We start from the raw sequence: 20,519 nt of genomic DNA, 5'->3' as shown, positions 1-20,519 counted from the left end.
TGGTGAAAAATTTAAATAAAATTCCTAGAATAAACGAAAAAAGAATTTTTACAAGTTTTTTAAAAGTTTATAAATCCTATCATAAACAGGGATCAGAGAATCTAATTAGACGAAAGGCTTAGAAGAGTTCTTTGTTTTGTTTTGTTTTTTGAGAAGCTTGTCGGGTTAAGTCACTTGCCCACAGTCACACAGCTAATACAAGTTAAGTGTCTGGGTCAGAATTTGAACTGAGGTACTCCTGAGTTTAGCACTGGTGCTCTACCCATTGTGCTACTGAACTGTCCCCTACCAGGGTCCTTAAAAGGAAAACATATAGGGAGGGAAAGAGATATACTTATACTAGTGGGGGAAAGGATGGGAAAAATTTTATTACATAGCTGGGTGCACCAGAAGTCTATACAAATAAGGAGGAAGAAATGGGACGAATGAGTGATACTTGGGCATCTCTCCCATTTGGATTGAGAAAGAAAAAACAATTGTGCTTGTGTGTGCACGCACACATGTAAAGAAACACATTTCACTCAATAGGGAAATAGAAACAAGAGAGTACAATGAAGAATTGGAAGGAGAGCAGATTAAGAAAGGGATTACATCCTAAGCAAAATAAGTTCTAAAGATATATAGGAATAGTTCTAGCTTTTCTTGAGGTGGCAAAAAAATGGGAATCTGAGGCAATATCTATAAATGGGGTAATGAATAAAAATGTTTTGCTACATTATATTGGGATGAAATAATATCATTCTATAAGAAGTGATGGTTTTAGAGAAATTGGGAGAACTTTTAGAACTGATGTAGACTAAAGTGAACAGAAAAGAAAAAAACAACCAATACAATGATGACAATATGGCAAAGACAAACAATTTTAAAAGACTTAGGAATTCTTATAAAGACTAAAAATGATTCCAAAGGACTAATGATGAAACATGCTACCAACTTTGTTTCTACCAATCTCAAAATTAAAAAACAAATTTTGTTATATGCTAATATAAAAAGAGAATCCATTTCTCTTGACTTTAAATATTATGCTCTATCACCTACAACAACATTTTATTTTTTAAAAAATACTACATTAAATTAAGAGCAGTTCAAGATAATAGCTGATTCCATATTTGTTTTAAGAATGAAGTCAAATAGTTAGTCTATGACTCTTTCCATTATTTTGTTTCTTAAAACCTACCCCAGTTGTTTAGGAACCTTTTTCCTAGGCTTCTTCTCTTTTTCCCCCTCTTCTTTCCGCTTTCGTTTTTTTATTCCAGCATCATCTTCTTTTACTTTAGAAACCTGTCAAGTGAAGAGAGAAGAATTTTACTTGACCCACAAGTAGTCAAGGTAGCTCAGTACTGTCAATAAAGTGCAAGGAATGGAGGCAGAAGAATGGTTATCAAACACTCCCTCTGAGACTTAAAGTGACTCTATCATCCAGGCAAATCTTGTGTGCCTCAAGCAACTTCCAAGAATTTCCCCGTCAAAAATGAACTCTTATCTGTTTGGCCAAAGCAATTTTCATAACTAAAAATTATGCATCAGTTGAAATATAGCAATTTCTAAGCTTTATTTCCAATAAAAGATACTATGGAAACTAACAGAGTGAGTTACTATCACTAGTACATCAAGAAATTCTAACTTTATAAATTTTGATGAAAATAAAGATATAACAGGTATGTTAGTAGAAAAATTTGAAAAGAAGAAAACAATAAGAAATTAGTTGACAGAAGTCTATTTTAAAGTCGAAAGGTTTGAATCCTGCCTCTGACATGATCTATGTGACTTTGAAAAAGTTATTTAGTATCTGTCCCTCAATTTCTTTATCCTAAAATGGGTATAACAACAGTATTTAATTAGAGTTGCTGTGAAGATCAAATAAGACCATGTATATAAAATGCTTTAATTTAAAATTTAAAGCATTAGTACTAATAAAAACAAGATACTTCTTGTATGCCAGGCATTGTACTAAACATTTTTTACAAATATTATCCCGAATCATACATTTTTAAAATAATAAAGCTATCTGTAATTAGCATTTCACTTTCTTAAATGTATCACTTATATATATATAACATATAGTCTATAAGCAAAATTACAATATTTTAATCTATTAATTGTATGGTTCCCCATCAGTGCATTAAATTTACAAAGTCTTACTTTAGGTGACCTGTGCTTTTGATTCTCTGAAAAGTCTTCATCTTCAGTATCTGATGCTTGGCGGAACTGTAGTGTACCCGTATTGATATAAAATCCTCCATATTTTGTGGTCAGAGAAGCAGGCACCAATTCATCATACTGCACAGAAAAATAAGAATTTATTAAATGCATAATGTGTTAATCTTCATTAAAATATTTTAAAAACTCATTCAACATGTTATTTCTCTTTATTCCTCAAATGCTAACTATAAATGTTTTAAATGAAAAAAAAACAATAATTGTTTCACAATCTTTTTTTTTTTTTTTAAACTCTCTCTCAAGTAAAAGAACAAATTCGCTGCATTTGGAAGAAGATAAGAAAACTTACACAACTGGAAAGGAAAATTATCATCCTACAGTTGTTAATATAGAAATTCTTAATTATCAATTATTGTTAAAATTTTCAATATTAAATTCTCAGAATATACAGTAAGAATTCAGCTCTAATAATTCCCTAATCAATAAAGCTGTCAGGAATACTAATATTGTTTCTAACAATGCATGAATAAGATGAGAGATTCAAACTTAAAAATTAAAACAACATATGATCAAATACCATTATGCAAAGAAGACATTTCATGGGTTCACTGAATAATTCTTAGAATTCATAATTCATAGAATAATACACGCAGAGTCAGAAGGCCCTCATCTAGTACAATGATTTTATTTTGCAAATGAAAAAACTGAAAGCCCAAAGTTGAATGACTTGACCCAATTCATCCAAGTAGTATGTTTCAGAGTCAGAATTTGAACCTAGGTCCTATAATTTCAAAGACAATGCTACCTCATCTCATCTCTTATTATGCATTATATCATTATCAACAAGTAAATGCTTTAAGACACTAAACATACCAAATTTCTTTATCTTTTCTAAGCAATTAGAAGATCATATGTTTTAGACTGACAAATTTAAAACAAATTGTTAAAAAAAAAAAAAAAGGAAATGTATGTGTCATAATAGATAATTACAATGGTATTTTGTTTCTTAGATTATCTAGTATTGAATTCAAATATCAGATTAGAAAAATGACGAAAAAAAAGAGATCAATCTTGACCTAGGAAGGCAATGAGATTGATACATCAAAGAAAGACAATTATTAATAGTTAAAAAAAAAAAAAAACACTCGGGGGGGGAAGAGGATTTTCAACAATCTGATACTAAAGGTCCTTTCAGATCCTCTAATCTTTGATTTAAAATGCTCAGAGACTGAACTATGGAAACTGGAAGAAGCAACATTCAGGTTTTCTCTTAAATTAGTGAGTTGACTTGTTTAGATTTATAAGTAAAGTCTCCCTCAGATGCAAAGGAGTAATCGAAGTATATTTTCTCATTTATTTTTCTGGGCCAACCTTGTACACTAACCCACAAATTCAGTTTTGTTGCTCTTCGTTTCAATTACAAGCCTGTAATCAATAATAAATATATTGGCTTCCCCAGTTCTGCTTTCTTCACTTCACATTAACTTTTCTCATGACTTTCCCTATTTTTTCAGTATTGTTATTTATAATGCAACTGTACAATATATTTATGTATCATAAATCATAGACATTCTTCAAGCGATAGAAATGCTGTTTCCAATCTTTACTACATCTTTGTTACATCTAAAAGTACTGCTACAAATATTTACTGTATATAGGACTTATTCTTTTTTGTCACTGATTCCTAAACTAACTGATATGTAAAGGTAATGGAATATTATTATGTCATAAGAAACAACAAACCAAAGAAATTCAGAAAAACTTCATAGCATATGTATGTGTGTATATATAGATATATGTGTGTGAATATGTAGATTTAAATACAGATATATAGATACAAGATAGGGAAAACAGAAACAAGAAAAGAAAATACACAAAGAATGAAATTATTTAAAGGAAAACATTGCCATGGGAAAAATTCAACAAGAAATAATGTCAATGGAAAAAAGAGAAACTGCTTCCAACTGAGCAAAGAACCTGAATAAACAAATGACTATCAGCATAGAACCAACCTGTATTTATTAAGGTCTTATTATATGTCAAGTATCAGAGATACAAAGATTAAAACAATATTCCTTCCCTGAGGTAGTTCACATTCTAATGTGACAATATATAAAGATAACATACAAGATACATTGCAAATGTAAGGAAATCTCAAAAGGAAAAGGAAGGGAAAGACCTCTCACCAATACAGGATTTTAATTAAGTCTTGAAGAAAGCCAAGGAAGGTAAGAATCAAGTACAAGGAAGGAGAGCATTTTAGGCATGGGGGACAGTCCTAGAAAATATATAGTTGGAAAAGAAGTATCATATGTGAACAATAAGATTACTGGTCTTTTCAATGCTCAGACGAGCAAATAAGACTTATTTTTTAAATAATTTTTTTTTTAATTTAAAGAAGGTCAGCATGACTGGATTATAGAAATACATGGAAGGAAATAAAAGTCTAAGAAGACTAGAAAGCACTTTCAATGCCAAACAGAGGATTTTATATTTTATCCTAAAGATAATCAGACCCATAGGAGCTGTGGAGTAGGAAAATGACATGGTAAGACCAATGTTTAAAGAAAATTGGCTTGAAAGCTGAGTGGATGATAGATAGGGGTAGGAAAAAACTTGAGGCAGGAAGATCAATTAGAAGGATACTGCAATCATCCAGGAGTAAGGTGGTAAAAACCTATAACAAAGTGACAGCTGTATGAGTAAAAAATAAGGGGACATATACTAAATCTCAGGATTTTCTACTATAAAGAGTATGCACTATGGAAAATATAATGTTCAGGTACTAATGCATATGTCTTTGATAGGTCCACTCTCAGAATTAAAACCAACTTGAACAGTTTCCTATATAAAAATTAAGTCTTAAAACTGGAAGTTAAAGATAGATCCTTCAATCAGGGGAGGTATGATTTTCTTTTAAACTAGAGAGAAATATACTGATTTATATAGAGGGATGAAACTCTTTTGAGTTTATGCACTGAGGTCCGGACAACTGAGTACTTAAGGCTAATTACCTATTGGACAATACTCTATAAGCGTATACTTGGAAAACAGCCCTTCCCACTATCCTGTGCTGGCTCGATAATTGGTGTATACAGAGAATTGTAGGAGGGACTAGGGAGTAGAGTAAGACTAGCCAGGGTCACTTCAGTGGTAGACAAGGAAGAAGGAAGTCATGGAGATTCTGCATCCATCCAATTCAATCCTACCTCTAAAGACCAAGAGTAAACACTAAGGACTTTTGCTGTTCCTGACTCTGGCTGATTCTAAGGTATCCAGGGTGCTAACGCGGTCATTACAGATTTGTCTTTACAACCAAGATCCAAAATCATTAGTAGAATTATAATGGCAAAATGTTTAAAAGTAGTATTTTCCCCCTATATTTCATCAAAGAAACTTCTAAAACTTATGGAAATAATAAAATATCTGGAAAGGAAAAGAATTACTCACAGCTTCTGAATTATCAATGAATGGATCTGTCTCATCATAGCCAAAACCTATATCAATTAAATCTTGTGGTCGATCTTTCCGGTGTTTAGACTTCACACCCTGCAAAAAAAAAAAAAATTAAGTATAAACAGTTCAAGATCCCTATTTATTACCTTGAATTAAAAAAAAATTCCCAAAACCAATAGTGCCTACATCTATATTATATTTTGCAGATAATGATTTTACAAAGTCTTCCAATACTGGCTTACTGGTCCAGGGTAGAAATCTATTATACCTTATTCAAACATTGTTCTAAAATCAACATTCTGCAAATCCAGGATTAATGCTGAAATCTGGTTCAATAAAAACAAATTTGTACAAAAGCTTGAAACCAGAATCTGGGGAAAGATATTTTAGGTATAAGTCCTATTCCTCTGGAAATTGAGTGGATGCCCATTAGTTGGAGAATGGGTGAATAAGTTATGGAATATCATTATTCTAAGAAGAATGATCAGGATAATTTCAGAGAGGCCTGGAGAGACTTACATGAACTGATGCTAAGTGAAGTGAGTAGAATCAATAGAACATTATACACAGCTACAACAAGATTATATGATCAATTCTGATGGATGTGGTTCTTTTCAATAATGAGATGATTCATACCAATTCCAGTAGACTTATGATGGAGAGAGCGATATGTATCTAGAGAGATGACTATGGGGACTGAATGTGGATCACAACATAGTATTTTCACCTTTTTTGGTGTTCTCTTTTTGCTTTCTTTCTCATTTTCTTCCCTTGTGCAGCATGATAAATGTGGAAATATGTATACTAGAACTGCCCATATATAACCTATATTAGATTACTTGCTGTCTAAGACAAGAAGTAAAGAAAGAAGAAGTGGAGGGAAAAAAAACTGGAACTCAAAGCATGTCAAGAGGATGAATGGTGAAAACTATCTTTGCAGGGATTCTGAAAGTAAAAAGCCATTATTTGAAAAATAACAATAAATCTTATTCCTAAGTAAAAACCAGTCTAGAGAAACTTTGTGCCTTCAAGCTTAACAAAGGAAAGAAAATTTCAAGCAGAAAAGTGGTGGTAGAAAGTACAGAAAAAGGTCATCACAAACTAAAACTGAAAATCACTGCCGACAAATTTTAGGGCAAAGCCTCATTGGCCTCTTTCAAAGCTTAAAAAAAAAGGAGAGAATTATTTCATCAAATTATATCTCTCCTTGCTTCTACCACTCCACTTTAGCTGAAAACAAACTCAAATATGATGTTAATAGAAATATCATAAAATTTTACTATTCAATTCCCTTGAATATTAAAGGCTGGATTAACTTGCAAGTTATATGCAGGAAAAGCACAAAAACATAAAAAACAGATTGTGCTTTGAATCAGCTTATATTCTGGTGAGTGGACTACTGCATCTACATAGTTGACTTTGTTCAAGACTTAGCCATAACACTCTAAGCAAATCCTTGGTCTTCCATATTCCTCTCCCAAGCCTAGACTCCAATGGTTCCCTAGCTCATATGTTTAAGTGTTTACTTTATTATTCTGACTAGAACAAGGCTTTCTCTCCCCCTTCCTGGCTATCTACATACCACAGCCCCATGGATATACAGCCCCCCTTTCCTCCTTACCATTAGAATGTTAGTTTCTCACCAAAGGTTATGAATATTAAGGAAATTGAGTTTTTAAAGTGGGAACAAAGGAAGTCTAGGAGTACCAGGTCAAAAACTAGACTTCAAAGCACTAATTAGCAAAATTATATTGTTAAAGCAACAACGTGGCTCAATGGATAGAGTGCTAAGCCTGAAGTCTGAAAGACTCATCTTTCTGAGTTCAAATCTGGGCTTCAAACACATAATGGCTGCGTGACCCTGGTTAACCTGTATGACCTAATCCTGTCTCCTTCAGTTCCTCATCTGTAAAATGAGCTAGAAAAGGAAATGGCAAGCTAGTCTACTATCTTTGCCAAGAAAATCCCAAAATGGGATCACAAAAAGCTGGACATAATTGAAACAACAACAAAATAAAAAAAAAAAAAGTTGATCCGTGGAACAGATTAGGTACACAATGTACAGAAGCAAAGGCACATGGTGGCCTAGCATTTGATAAATTCAAAGATACCAGCTTATTGGGATTAAAAATTCTATTCAAATGCAAATTAAGACAACTCCGAGATACCACTACAAACATCTCAGATTGGCTAAAATGACAGAAAAAGATGATGACTAATGTTGGAGGAGATGTAAGAAAACTGGAACACTGATACATTGTTAGTGGAACTGTGAACAAATCCAACCATGCTGAAAAGCAATTTGGAATTCTGCTCAAAAAGTTATCAAATTGTACATACCCTTTGACTCAGCAGTGTTTCTACTGGGCTTATATCCCAAAGAGATCTTAAAGGAGGGAAAGGGACCACATGTGCAGAAATGTTTGTGGCAGCCCTTTTTGAAGTGGCTAGAAACCAAGAAGATGCCCATCAGTTGGAGAATGGCTGAATGAATTATGGTATATGAATGTTATGGAATATTATTGTTCTATAAGAAACGACCAGCAGGATGATTTCAGAGAGGCCTGGAGAGACTTACATGAACTGATGCTAAGTGAAATGAGCAGAACTAGGAGATCATTATATACGGCAATAACAAGACTATATGACGATCAATTCTGATGGACATGGCTCTCTTCAACAGTGAGAGGATTCAAACCAGTTGTACTTGTTCAGTGAAGAAGAGAGCCATCTACACCCAGAAAGAGAGAACTGTGTAAACAGAGTATGGAACACAACATATTTGTTTGCATTTTGTTTTCTTTCTCAGTTTTCTTTTCCTTCCTTCTTGATTTGATTTTTCTTGTGCAACAAAAAAATTGTATAAATATGTATACATATATTGGATTTAACATGTATTTCAACATATTAACATTATTAGACTACCTGCCGACTAGGGGAGGGGGTGGAGCGGAAGAAGGAGATATTTTGGAACAAAAGATTTTACAAGAGTCAGTGTTGGAAAAATTCCCATGCATATGCTTTGTATATTAAAAAAATAATTAATTAAAACAAAAAAAGAAAAAGAAAAAGAAAATCTTAGCTCATATCAACTCTTCTGCAGACTACAGAAGATATTCCAAAAGAGAACATTCCCAATGGATTGTTTATGGGCAGTGTCAAGAAGATACTTATGAAATCTACCCATTCTAGAAAGTGGTTTCTTAAAATGGAAAAATTTTTAAATTTGATCATTTTGATTTCACTTCTTATGTAACAATGTATATGTCCATTATTTGATTCATGTTTCTATTTTGATATTTGATGGTGTTCTTTCTCTTTCACTTTGCAAATTCTAAATTTACTAATATCAAAGCATCTGATATATAGTATATATGTGCATATGTGTATTTATATATGCATGCATGTATGGGTATGTATAATATATGTATAATACATATATTACACATAGATGAGCACATATGGCATGTATGTTTATGTGTTGTATTTGTATATATACATCTATACTGAGCTGTGGGCCAGTGTTCCCAATCTATAGAAAGACATAAAATTTAATTTTTTCTGATAAAAAAAGGGAAAAATTACCCATGCATGTTTTGTAAATAAAAAGCTGCAATATAAATAAATTTTTACAAATTCTATTTAAGGCCTAGTTGTACCAGATTTAAAACTATATTATAAAGTAGTAGTCATCAAAACCATTTTGTATTGGCTAAGAAATAAGAGTAGTGAATCAGTGGAATAGGTTAGCTTCACAAAACACAATAGTCAATGACTATTATAGTAATGTGTCTGATAAATCTAAAGGACTCCCAGCTTCTGGTATAACTCACTCTGACAAAAAATTGCTGGGAAAAAGGGAAAATAGTATGGCAAAAACTAGGCAATGACCAACATCTATTCCAAGATAAAGTTGAAATGGATTCATGATTTAGACATAAAGAGTGACATTATAAGCAAATCAGGAGAATAAGGGATAGTTTACTTCTCAGATGTAGAGAAGGGAAGAATTTAAGGCCAAAGAACTAGGGAATACTTATGAAATGCAAAATGGATAATTTTGATTACATTAATTAAAAAGATTTTGCACAAACAAAAGGAATGCAGCCAAGATTAGAAGGAAAGCAGAAAGCTGGGGGGAAAATTTACATCCTGTATTTCTGATAAAGGCCTCATTTCTAAAATACATAGAGAATGGATTCATATTTATGTATAATATGTACAAGCCATTCCCCAGTTGATAAATGGTCAAAGGACATGAACAATTTTCAAGCAAAGAAATTAAAAGCCATTTCTAATCATATGAGGGAAAAAAACCCTCTAAATCACTTATTGATTGGAGAAATAAAAATAAGGTAATTTTGAGGTACAACTTCACCTCTCTCAGATTGGGATAAAATGACAGGAAAAGATAATGAATGCTGAAAGGGACGTGGGAAAAGTGGGACACTAATGCAATGTGATTAGCTTTGTGAATTGATCCAATCATTCCAGAGAGTAACTTGAAACTATGCCCAAAAGCTATCAAATTGTGCATATCCTGTGATCCAGTAATATTTCTGCTAGGTCTATATCCCAAGAGATCATAATAAAGAGAAAAGAACCCATGTGTAAAAATATTTGTGGCAGCTCTTTTTGTGGTGCAAGAACTGGAAACTGAATAGATGCACATCAGTTGGGGAATGGTTGAATAAGTTATGATATATAAATGTAATGGAGTATTATTGCTCTATAAGAAATGATAAGCAGACTAATTTCAGAAAAGCCTGGAAAGACCTACATGAATTGATGCTAAATGAAATGAGTAGGACTAAGAACATTGTACACAGCAATAAGATTTAAGTGATCAACTGTAATGGACTTGGCTCTTTTCAACATTAGGTGATTTAAGGCAATTCCAAAAGACTTGTGATGAAGAGCCACTTGCATCCTGAGAGAGGGATATGGGAACTGAATGTGGTTCAAAGGATAGTATTTTCATCTTTTTTGGTTGTTGTTATTTGCTTGCTTTACTTACCCCCAGCTTTTTTGTGTTTCCCCCCTTTTGATATGACATTTTTGTTCAGCATGATAAATATGGGAATATGTTTAGAAGAATTGCATATGTTTAACCTACACTGAATTGTTTGCTATATTAGGAAGGGGACCGGGGAGAAGAAAGGGAGAAAAATTTGGAACACAAGGTTTTGCAAAGATGAATGTTGAAAATATTCTTTATATGTATTTGGAAAAATAAAATACTATTTTTAAAAAAGGAATCTTACTACTAGACACCTCTCAGATTGGCTAAGATGACAGGAAAAGACAGTGACTAATGTTGGAGGGGATGTGGGGAAACTGGGACACTGATGCATTGTTGGTGGAGTTGTGAATGAATCCAACCATTCTGGAGAGTAATTTGGAACTATGCTCAAAAAGATGTCAAACTGTACATATCTTTTGATCCAGCAGTATTACTACTGGGCTTATATCCCAAAGAGATCTTAAAGGAGAGAAAGGGACCTACATGTGCAAAAATGTGGGTCCCTTATAGCAGCCCTTTTTGTAGTGGCTAGAAACTAGAAACTGAATGGATGCCCATCAATTGGAGAATGGCTGAATAAATTGTGATATATAAATATTATAAAATATTATTGTTCTATAAGAAATGACCAGCAGAATGAATTACTGAGAAACCTGGAGAGACTTACATGAACTGATGCTATGTGAAATGAACAGAACCAGGAGATCATTATACACTTCAACAATTCTATATAAGGATCAATTTTGAGGAAGTGGCTATCTTCAAAAATGAGAGGATCTACTTCAGTTCTGATTGATCATTAATGAACAGAACCAGTTACACCCAGCAAAAGAACTCTGGAGAAATGAGTGTGGACCACAACATAGTATTTACACTCTGTTACTGTTTGCTTGCATTTTTGTTTTTCTTCACAAATTATTTTTACATATATTGTATTTGACATATACTTTAACATGTATGGGACTACCTGTCATCTAGGGGAAAGGGTGGAAGGAAGAAAGGAGGGGAAAAGTTGGAAGAGAAGTTTTTGCAAGGGTCAATGTTGAAAAATTACCCACACATATGTTCTGTCAATAAAAAATTATTAAAAAAAAAAAAGGTATCTTATTTAATAAAAACTGAGAAAAACTGGAAAGTACTCTGGCAGAAACTATATATAGACCAACAGCACACACCATATACTAACCTAAATTACAAATGGGTACAAATGAGTCCAAAGAATGATTTCATATATAAGAGGACAAGGAAAAAAGTATTTGTCAAATCTATGGAAAGAGTTCATGACCAAATAAGAAACGGAGAGGATCACAAAAGGTAATATGGACAATCTTGTTTATATAAAATTTAAAAAGTTTTGCATGACTAAAATCAATGCAACTGAAATTAGAAGAGAAGTAAATGGGAGAAAATCTTTTTAGCAAGTTTCTTTGATGGAGTCATTTCTAAGATATATATAATATGATATATTAAAGATATTTAAAATATATAGATCTGCTTCAAATTTTTGAAAATAAGAGCCATCCCAATTAATAAATGGTCCAATAAAAAGAACAGGATATTCTCAGAAAAGAAATCCAAATTACAATGGTATATAATGAAAGATTATAAAAAGATGCCAAGGTAGAAATAAATGCTACTAATTTTATCTCTATGGCATCTCATAAAGAGCAAAAAGTCACAGAAAATAAAAGTTGATTTTAAATCTTTTTTAAGCTACTTCTCTTATTTGATTTTTTTCCCCTGAGGCAGTTGGGGTTGTGATTTGCCCAGCATCACACAGCTAGGAAGTGTTAAGTGTCTGAGGAATAATAAAACAAAGTTAAAATAAAAAACAAAAAAAAACACAACCAAACCTGGGGTTAGGGAGGACAGAAAACATAAAATATATACAAAAAATAGCCGATATGGAAAGCAAATTGAAAAAAATTTAAGAATCATTGGACTACCTGAAAGAGATGAACAGTCAATGAACATCAGTCTAGATATGATATTTTAAGAAATTATAAAGGAAAACTGCCTAGATATCTTGGCACCAAAGGGCAAAGCAGAAACTGAAAGATTTCACTAGTAATCTGAAAGAAACCCCCAAATTAAAACTTGGGAATATTATGGCAAATAAATCTTCAGAGCTTATGGGTTAAGAAAAAATTACTGTAAACAGTCATTTAAAAAAAGTGGAATTCAAATACTGAGGAGCCACAGTCAGGATCAAACAGAATTTAGCAGCCACAACATAAATGAAAAGAGAACTTGGGAAGGCAAAGTATGTACCTTTGCAATCCAGAATAACCTTTTCGGATAAAGTAAGTATAATCCTACAGATGGAAAATATATCTTTAATTATTTTACACTTAAGGATTTTGAAGCATTTCTTAAGAGCAGAAATGAGAAGAAAATTTAACATATAAAGAGGACTTAAGAGAAACATATAAAGGTAAACATGAGTGAGAAATTATGAGGAACTAAATCAGGTTAAATTCTTTACAAACCTATATGAAGAAATGACTCAGGTAACACCTTAAAACTTTATCATCACTAGGGGTCTAAAAAAGAATCAATTTATACGGGGGGGCTGGGTATGATTCAATTGTATTTAGATTATCTCAAAAGAATGAAAGAGTGGGAAAGAACAATGTCCTGAAGAGGAAAGAATGGGAGAAATTACCTCACATAAATGGGATGTACAAAAAAGTTACACAATGGAGAGGGCAGTAGTGAGGTACAAAAGACATTTAAACCTCAGTCTCATTTGAACTAGTTACAAGGGAAAAAATAGATATACTCCCAAATAAGCATGGAAATTTATCTTAACCAATAGAAAACAAGGAGAGAAAAAAGTGGAGGGGAGAGGGGACAAAAGAAAAGATGAATTATGGAAGGGAATGGACAAAAGCAAAATAAACTTTTAAAGAGGAAGTAAGGGAAAAGAGAAGGAAAAGTGTAATTGAAAAGGACTGCGGGAAATACAATTAACAAGTCATATATAACTCATAATTGTAAACGTGGGGATGAACTCGTCCACAAAGTGGATAGAATAATTTACAAATCAAAATTCAAGAAAAGTTGTTTACAAGAAAAAAACACTTGCAATATTAGAGTTAAAATAAATCACTTGATAATTTATTTCACTTTAAATAAAAATAAAAAGGGCAGAGGTAGCAATCATGATCTCAGCAAAGCAACAGCAAAAACACAGACCTAATTAAAATAGATAAATTGAGAAAATACTTTGCTAAAAAGTATCACAATAAATATCAACACTCTGTGTGTATACATATTTATGCACCAAAATGGTAGAGCATCAAAATTATTAAAAGTGAGTTACAAGAGGAAACAGTAAAACAACAACAGCATACTTCAATTTATGCTTCTCTCAGATCTAGATAAATCTAACCAAAAAATAAACATTAAAAACAAGGGAACGTCTTGAATTTAGAAACATTAAGATATAAGGTCTCTGTGGATTAAGGAATAATAATAAAAAGAAGTGTTATATATTTCAAAACTGTACAAAGCACCTTTACAAAAACTGACATATTCTATATAGAAGTTCCTTTTGGGGACAAAGAAATGAAAATTGAAGGAAGGCCCAATAACTGGAGAATGGCTGAATAAAATGTGATATGTTATTATGATGGAATACTAATGATGAGCAGGATGCTGGAAAGACTTCCATGAATGATTCAAAGTAAAACATACTATACTATGTACAAAGTAACAACAATATTGTAAGACAATCAATTGTGAATGACATTAGCTATTCTCAACAATACAATGATTCAAAGTAACTCTGAAGGACTTTTGATGAAAAATGTTATCCATTATGCCCAAAGGGCTATAAAACTATGCATACCCTTTGACCCAAGCAGTCATTATCCTGCTTTATTATCTTGGATTAATACCTAAAACACTGATTTTCCTCTTGTACTGTCCTGAAATTTGACAGTTATAAATATTATATACCAGACCTTTCAAATGTACTCCAGCATTTGAGAAGATACTTTTTATCATCAGTTATCTGATAGTATGAAGTGATCCTCTGATCTGTGATCTGTGTGAGCTGTGATCAAAATTCAGGCTGGTTTTGAATAGTGTTTTCTGATCTATCCTTTCTCTACCCAAGGAATGTGATAGTTTATTGTAGATATGATACTCACATGTCTTTCTATGTTTTTACTTGAGAATTCAAAATGCAGTATATTTATGTACACTTCTGAGAGGTCTGCTTTGTTAAAAATATATTCAGAGATCCAAGACGATGGACTAGGGCAACAAAATCAAAATTGCTAAACATTCCCCTCCAAAAATAACACCATAAATCAAATTTTAGAGTGGCAGAGTCAACAAAAGGTCAAGCTAAGAAAATTTTCCAGATTAAGAAAATTTAGGTCAGCAAGAGAAATTTCTGTCACCAGAGAGGAAGCCTCTCTGGAGTTGGGACATGCTACAGCACCAATGGTTGTAGTAACAAACAGCAGCAGCTTCAAGGATTATCAGCTCAGAGATGGTAATGGGAAGGTGGGGAGAGTCAACAAACAATTGGTCAGAAAGATTACAGGAGAGACCCTTTGCTGATACTGGAGAGAGCTAACACTGATTTGCAACTCTTCTGTCCATCCACAGTTCTGGATCACAATTCCAGGGTAGAGAGAAGTGCTGGAGGTAGGTCACGAGGGAATAGAGTCCCCTACCAGCAGTGCCAAGGTAAGGAGAGCTTGAGCTGAGGCCCTCCTTGGGTAAAGACCTGAAGAGCAGTGACTATTCCTCTATGCCTCTCCCAGGATCATATCAGCTCAGAAGCACCAAAATGCAGATGTCCAGAACTAGCTCTGAATATAGCGGCACAAAAAGTAACATTGGGAGAGTCTCCCTACCACTAGATATGCAAAGCCCAACTTTATCATCTCTTTGAGATACAGACCCAGTAGGTGTGATCAAAGGGTATGCAATTTGTTAGCCCTTCAGGCATAGTTCCAAATTGCTCTCCAGAGTGGTTGTTTCATTCACAACTTCACCAACAACATATTAGTGTCCTAGTTTTCTCACATCTCTTCCAACGGTCATTTTTTTCCCCGTCACCTTAGCCAATCTGAGAGGAATGAATTTGTACCTCAAAGTTGTCTTATTTTGCATTTCTCCGATCTATAGTGATTTAGAGCACTTTTTCAAATGACTAAACTGGTTTTAATTTCATCTGAAAACTGTTTATATCCTTTGACCATTTATCACTTGGGGAATGGCTTGAATCCTTATAAATGAGTCAATCCTCTTTTAGAAATGAGGTCTTTATCAGAAACCCTGTATTTAAGAAAAATTTTCCCCAGTTTTCTGCTTCCCCTCTAATCTTGGCTACCTTAGTTTTGTTTGTACAAAACCTTTTTAGTTTAATATAATCAAAATCACCCATTTTGCATTTCATAATGTTTTCTAGTTCTCCTTTGACCATAAATTCCTTCCCCACAGATCTCTGAGGTAGCCTATGCTTTGTTCTCCTAATTTGTTTATTTATCACCCTTTCTGTCTAAATCATGAATCCATTTCAACCTTATAGTGGAGGGTATAAGATATTGGTCAATGCCTAGTAAGAAAATAATTCTTTAAAAATATGACTTGTGCAAGTAGAAGCTAACAACCCATAAGACATTAAGAAACAATAAAATCAATTCAAATAAATGAAAAAAAATTAAGAAAATGTGAAATATCTGGAAAAAATAACTAACGTGGAAAATAGGTTAAGAAAAGATAATTTTAAAATTACTGAATTACCTGTGCCATGATCAAAATACTACAAAACAAAAACAGCTTAAACATCAAACTTTTAAAAATTATTAAGAAAAACTACTCCAATATCTTAGATCCAAATGGTAAAACAGAAATTCACAGAACCACTAATCACTTCCTGGAAAAGAATCCAGAATGAAAACTTCCAATAATATTATACCCAAATCCCAGAACTCCTAAGTAAAAGAGAAAATACTGCAAGAACCTGAAAGAAACAATTCAGATATCATGGAGTCACTGCCAGGATAAAACAAGTTCTAGCAGCTTGGTAGCTGCTGGAATAAAAGAAACAGAAGACTTGAAAGATGATATTCTGGAAAGTAAAGGTCCTAGGTTATCCAAAAAAACTAAGTGCAACTTTTCAGGGAAAGTGGATATTTAATGAAATAGATGACTTTTAAACATTCCTGATGAAAATAAAAAACAGCTAAATAGAAAATCTGACATCCAAACAAAAGACTCAAGATAAGTATAAAAAGGTAAAAATGAAAGCATAATCATAGGGGTCTCTAACTCCTGTATGGAAAATTGAGGCATGTAACTTCTAAGATCTTTATCACTATTAGGGCAGTTAATAGGGGATGGATGTGAGTTAATTATGCTGAATGAACTCCAAGAAAAATGGGATGATAAAGGATACTGGGAGAAGGGGGAAAGGAGAGGTAGAATGACATAAAAAAAAAATCACACAAGGAAGTGCTTTTATAGTGTAATGGAAGATAAGATGGAGGCTGGAGGAGAGGGGCAAGCAATGCTTGAATCCCACTCACATCAGAATTGTGAGAAGACAGTATACATGTTCAACTGAGTAGAGAAATGTAATTTACCCAAAAGAGAAATAGGAGAGTTCTAGCCCTCTACAGGGAGAATAAAGGGGAGGGTGAGAGGATAAAAGGGAGGATAGATTAAGGAAGGCAATAATTAGAAACAAAATAGACTTGAGAAGGGTCAGAATAAAAGAGAGAGAGCAAGAAACAGAAGAATATGGGATAGAGGGAAATACAAAGTGGTCATAATTGTGAATGTGGTTAGGATAAACTCACCCATAAAATAGAAGGAGATAGCAGAATGAATTAGAAACCCAGGTCTAACAATATATTATTTATAAACCTGAAACAGAAAAATGCATCTACAATTAAAGGGCTAAAGCAAAATCTAGTATGCTTCATTTGCACTAAAAAGAAGGCAGCGCTAGTAATAAAGATCTCAAAAAAAAAGAAAAAACCAAAAGTAAACCTAATTGAAAGGGATAATCAGGGAAACTACATTTTGAAGTATCTGATAAAATGCAAATATGTTATCCATTGAAATATTCCCTATTTGGAATAAATCGACTTTTCCTTTAAATAGTAAGATCAGGAGTGAAATAAGGTTGCCCATTGTATCATTGTATCAGCATTGTTATTCAATATTGTATTAGAAATATTAGCCTTGGCAATAAGAGTTGAGAAAGAGGTTAAAGGAATCAGAAAGAGGAAAGCAAATTATCACTCTTTGCAGATGATATGATGGTATACTTAGAGAACCAGAGATTCTACTAAAAAGCTATTAGAAATAATTCACAACTTTAGCAAAGTTGTAGAATACAAAATAAATCCACATAAATCCTCAGCATTTTTATACACCACCAACAAAATCCAATAGCAAGAGATACAAAGAGAAATCCCATTCAAAATAACTGTTGATAGCATAAAATATTTATAAAATATTTGGGAATCTATCTAGCAAAGGAAAGTCAGGAATTATATAAGCAAAATTATAAAACACTTTCCACACAAATAAAGTCGGATTTAAATAATTGGAAAAATATTAAATGCTCTTGGACAGGTCGAGCGAATATAATAAAGATGATAATACTCCCTAAAAAGTAATCCATTTATTTAGTGCTATACCAATCAGACTACCAAGAAACTATTTTAATGACCTATCAAAAATAACAACAAAATTCATATAGAAGAACAAAAGGTCAAGAATTTCAAGGGAATTAATGGAAAAAAAAAAATCAAATGAAGGTGGCCTACCTATACCTGATCTAAAACTATATTATAAAGCAGCAGTCTCCAAAACCATTTGGCATTGGCTAAGAAATAGATTAATTGATCAGTGGAATAGGTTAGGTTCACAGGACAAAATAGTCAATTATAGCAATCTAGTGTTTGACAAACCCAAAGATCCCAACTTTTGGGATAAAAATTCATTATTTGACAAAAACTGCTGGGAAAACTGGAAATTGGTATGGCAGAAATTAGGAATGGACCCACACTTAACACCGTACACCAAGATAAGATCAAAATGAGTCCAAGATTTAGGCATAAAGAAAGAGATCACAAATAAATTAGAGGAACACAGGATAGATAGTTTACCTCTCAGACTTGTGGAGGAGGAAGGAATTGTGACCAAAGAAGAAGTAGAGATCATTAGTGATCACAAAATAGAAAATTTTGATTACATCAAATTGAAAAGCTTTTGTACAAACAAAACTAATGCAGACAAGATTGGAAGGGAACAATAACCTGGGAAAACATTTTTACAGTCAAAGGTTCTGATAAAGGCCTCATTCCCAAAATATACAGAGAACTGACTCTAATTTATAAGAAATCAAGCCATCCTCCAATTGATAAATTATCAAAGGATATGAATAGACAATTTTCAGATGATGAAATTGAAATTATTTCCACTCATATGAAAGAGTGTTTCAAATGACTACTGATCAGAGAAATGCAAATTAAGACAACTCTGAGATATCACTACACACCTGTCAGATTGGCTAGGATGACAGGAAAAAATGATGAATGTTGGAAGAGATGCAGGAAAACTGAGACAGTGATGCATTGTTGGTGGAGTCATGAACGAATACAACCATTCTGGAGAGCAATTTGGAATTACACCTAAAAAGTTATCAAACTGTGCATACCCTTTGATCCAGCAGTGTTACTACTGGGCTTATATCCCAAAGAGATACTAAAGAAGGGAAAGGGACCAGCATGTGCCAAAATGTTTGTGGCAGTCCTTTTTGTAGTGGCTAGAAACTGGAAAATGAATGGATGCCCATCAGTTGGAGAACGGTTGGGTAAATTGTGGTATATATGGAATATTATTGTTCTTTAAGAAGTGACCAACAGGATGAATACAGAGAGGCTTGGAGAGACTTACATGAACTGATGCTAAGTGAAATGAGCAGAACCAGGAGGAGATCATTATAAATGTTCATTGCCATAATACAAAACAAGTATATGCAAACTACAAGGCTTCTAAGGCAGCAGTAGAGGGATTTATAAACAGAAAGAGGACACTCTCTAATCAACACAAAAGACAGACCTTCCTAAAGTTTATAACAAAGAACAATATCCTCTACAAGCTCTTACATGGCTTTCTTCCCTATGTGATAACCTTACTTCTTCATTCTGGTTCTCATTCTCCCATAGTCCAGTAGTTGGTTTACTTATTGTTGTTGGGTTTTCTGGCAAGGCACTTGGGAATAAGTGATTTGCCCAGTCACACAGCAAGTAAATGTTAAGTATCTGAGGCTGGATTTGAACTAAGATCTTCCTGACTTCAGGACTAGTGCTCTATTCACTGAATCACCTAGGTACCACTTCACATCTATTGGATAGGCTAACATGACAGAAGAAGAAAAGGATAAATATTGGAGAAGACGTGGGAAAACTGAGACACTAATGGATACTAACTGGGACACTGTTGGTAGTGTGTTGTAAACTGATTTAATCATTGTGAAAAGCAATTTGGAACTATGTCCAAATGGCTATTAAGCTGTGCATTTCCTTTCATCTGGCAATTAGGTCTGTATCTCCAAAAGTTTGTTGTTTTTTAAAAACCTATTTTTTAAGAACTACTTTTACAAAAATATTTATAGCAGCTCTTTTTGTGGTAACTAAGAAATGGAAATTGAGGTAATGACCATCAATAGGGGGAACGGCTGAAAGAGTTGTAGTATATGACTGTAATGAAATTTTAACAAGCCATAAGAAAATTAACAAGCCATAAGAAATGATAAGCAGATGATTCCAGAAAAACCTAGGCTTATATGAACTGATATAGAGTGAAGTAAAGAAAAAACCAGTAAAACATTGTACACTAT

General features: G+C 33.2%; 1 protein-coding gene across 4 annotated transcripts in view; it reads right to left on the bottom strand.

Moving 5' to 3' along the window:
• UBN2 (ubinuclein 2) overlaps positions 1 to 20,519 on the bottom strand; it is a 103,856-nt gene that overhangs the window by 61,715 nt on the left and 21,622 nt on the right. For all 4 annotated transcript variants that reach the window (XR_004229703.1, XM_031939158.1, XM_031939159.1 and 1 more), the window contains exons 3-5: positions 5,611 to 5,709; positions 2,143 to 2,280; positions 1,178 to 1,281 (exon numbers count right to left, since the gene is read on the bottom strand). Coding sequence is in view for 3 of the 4 variants with exons in the window: in XM_031939158.1 (XP_031795018.1) it covers positions 1,178 to 1,281; positions 2,143 to 2,280; positions 5,611 to 5,709 (341 nt within the window). In the remaining variant the exon portion in view is untranslated. The remainder of the gene's footprint in view (positions 1 to 1,177; positions 1,282 to 2,142; positions 2,281 to 5,610; positions 5,710 to 20,519) is intronic.

This window comes from Sarcophilus harrisii, chromosome 5, assembly GCF_902635505.1.
Source record: "Sarcophilus harrisii chromosome 5, mSarHar1.11, whole genome shotgun sequence".
NCBI classification, from domain to species: Eukaryota; Metazoa; Chordata; class Mammalia; order Dasyuromorphia; family Dasyuridae; genus Sarcophilus; species Sarcophilus harrisii.
This window is presented reverse-complemented; position numbering and strand designations above follow the sequence as displayed.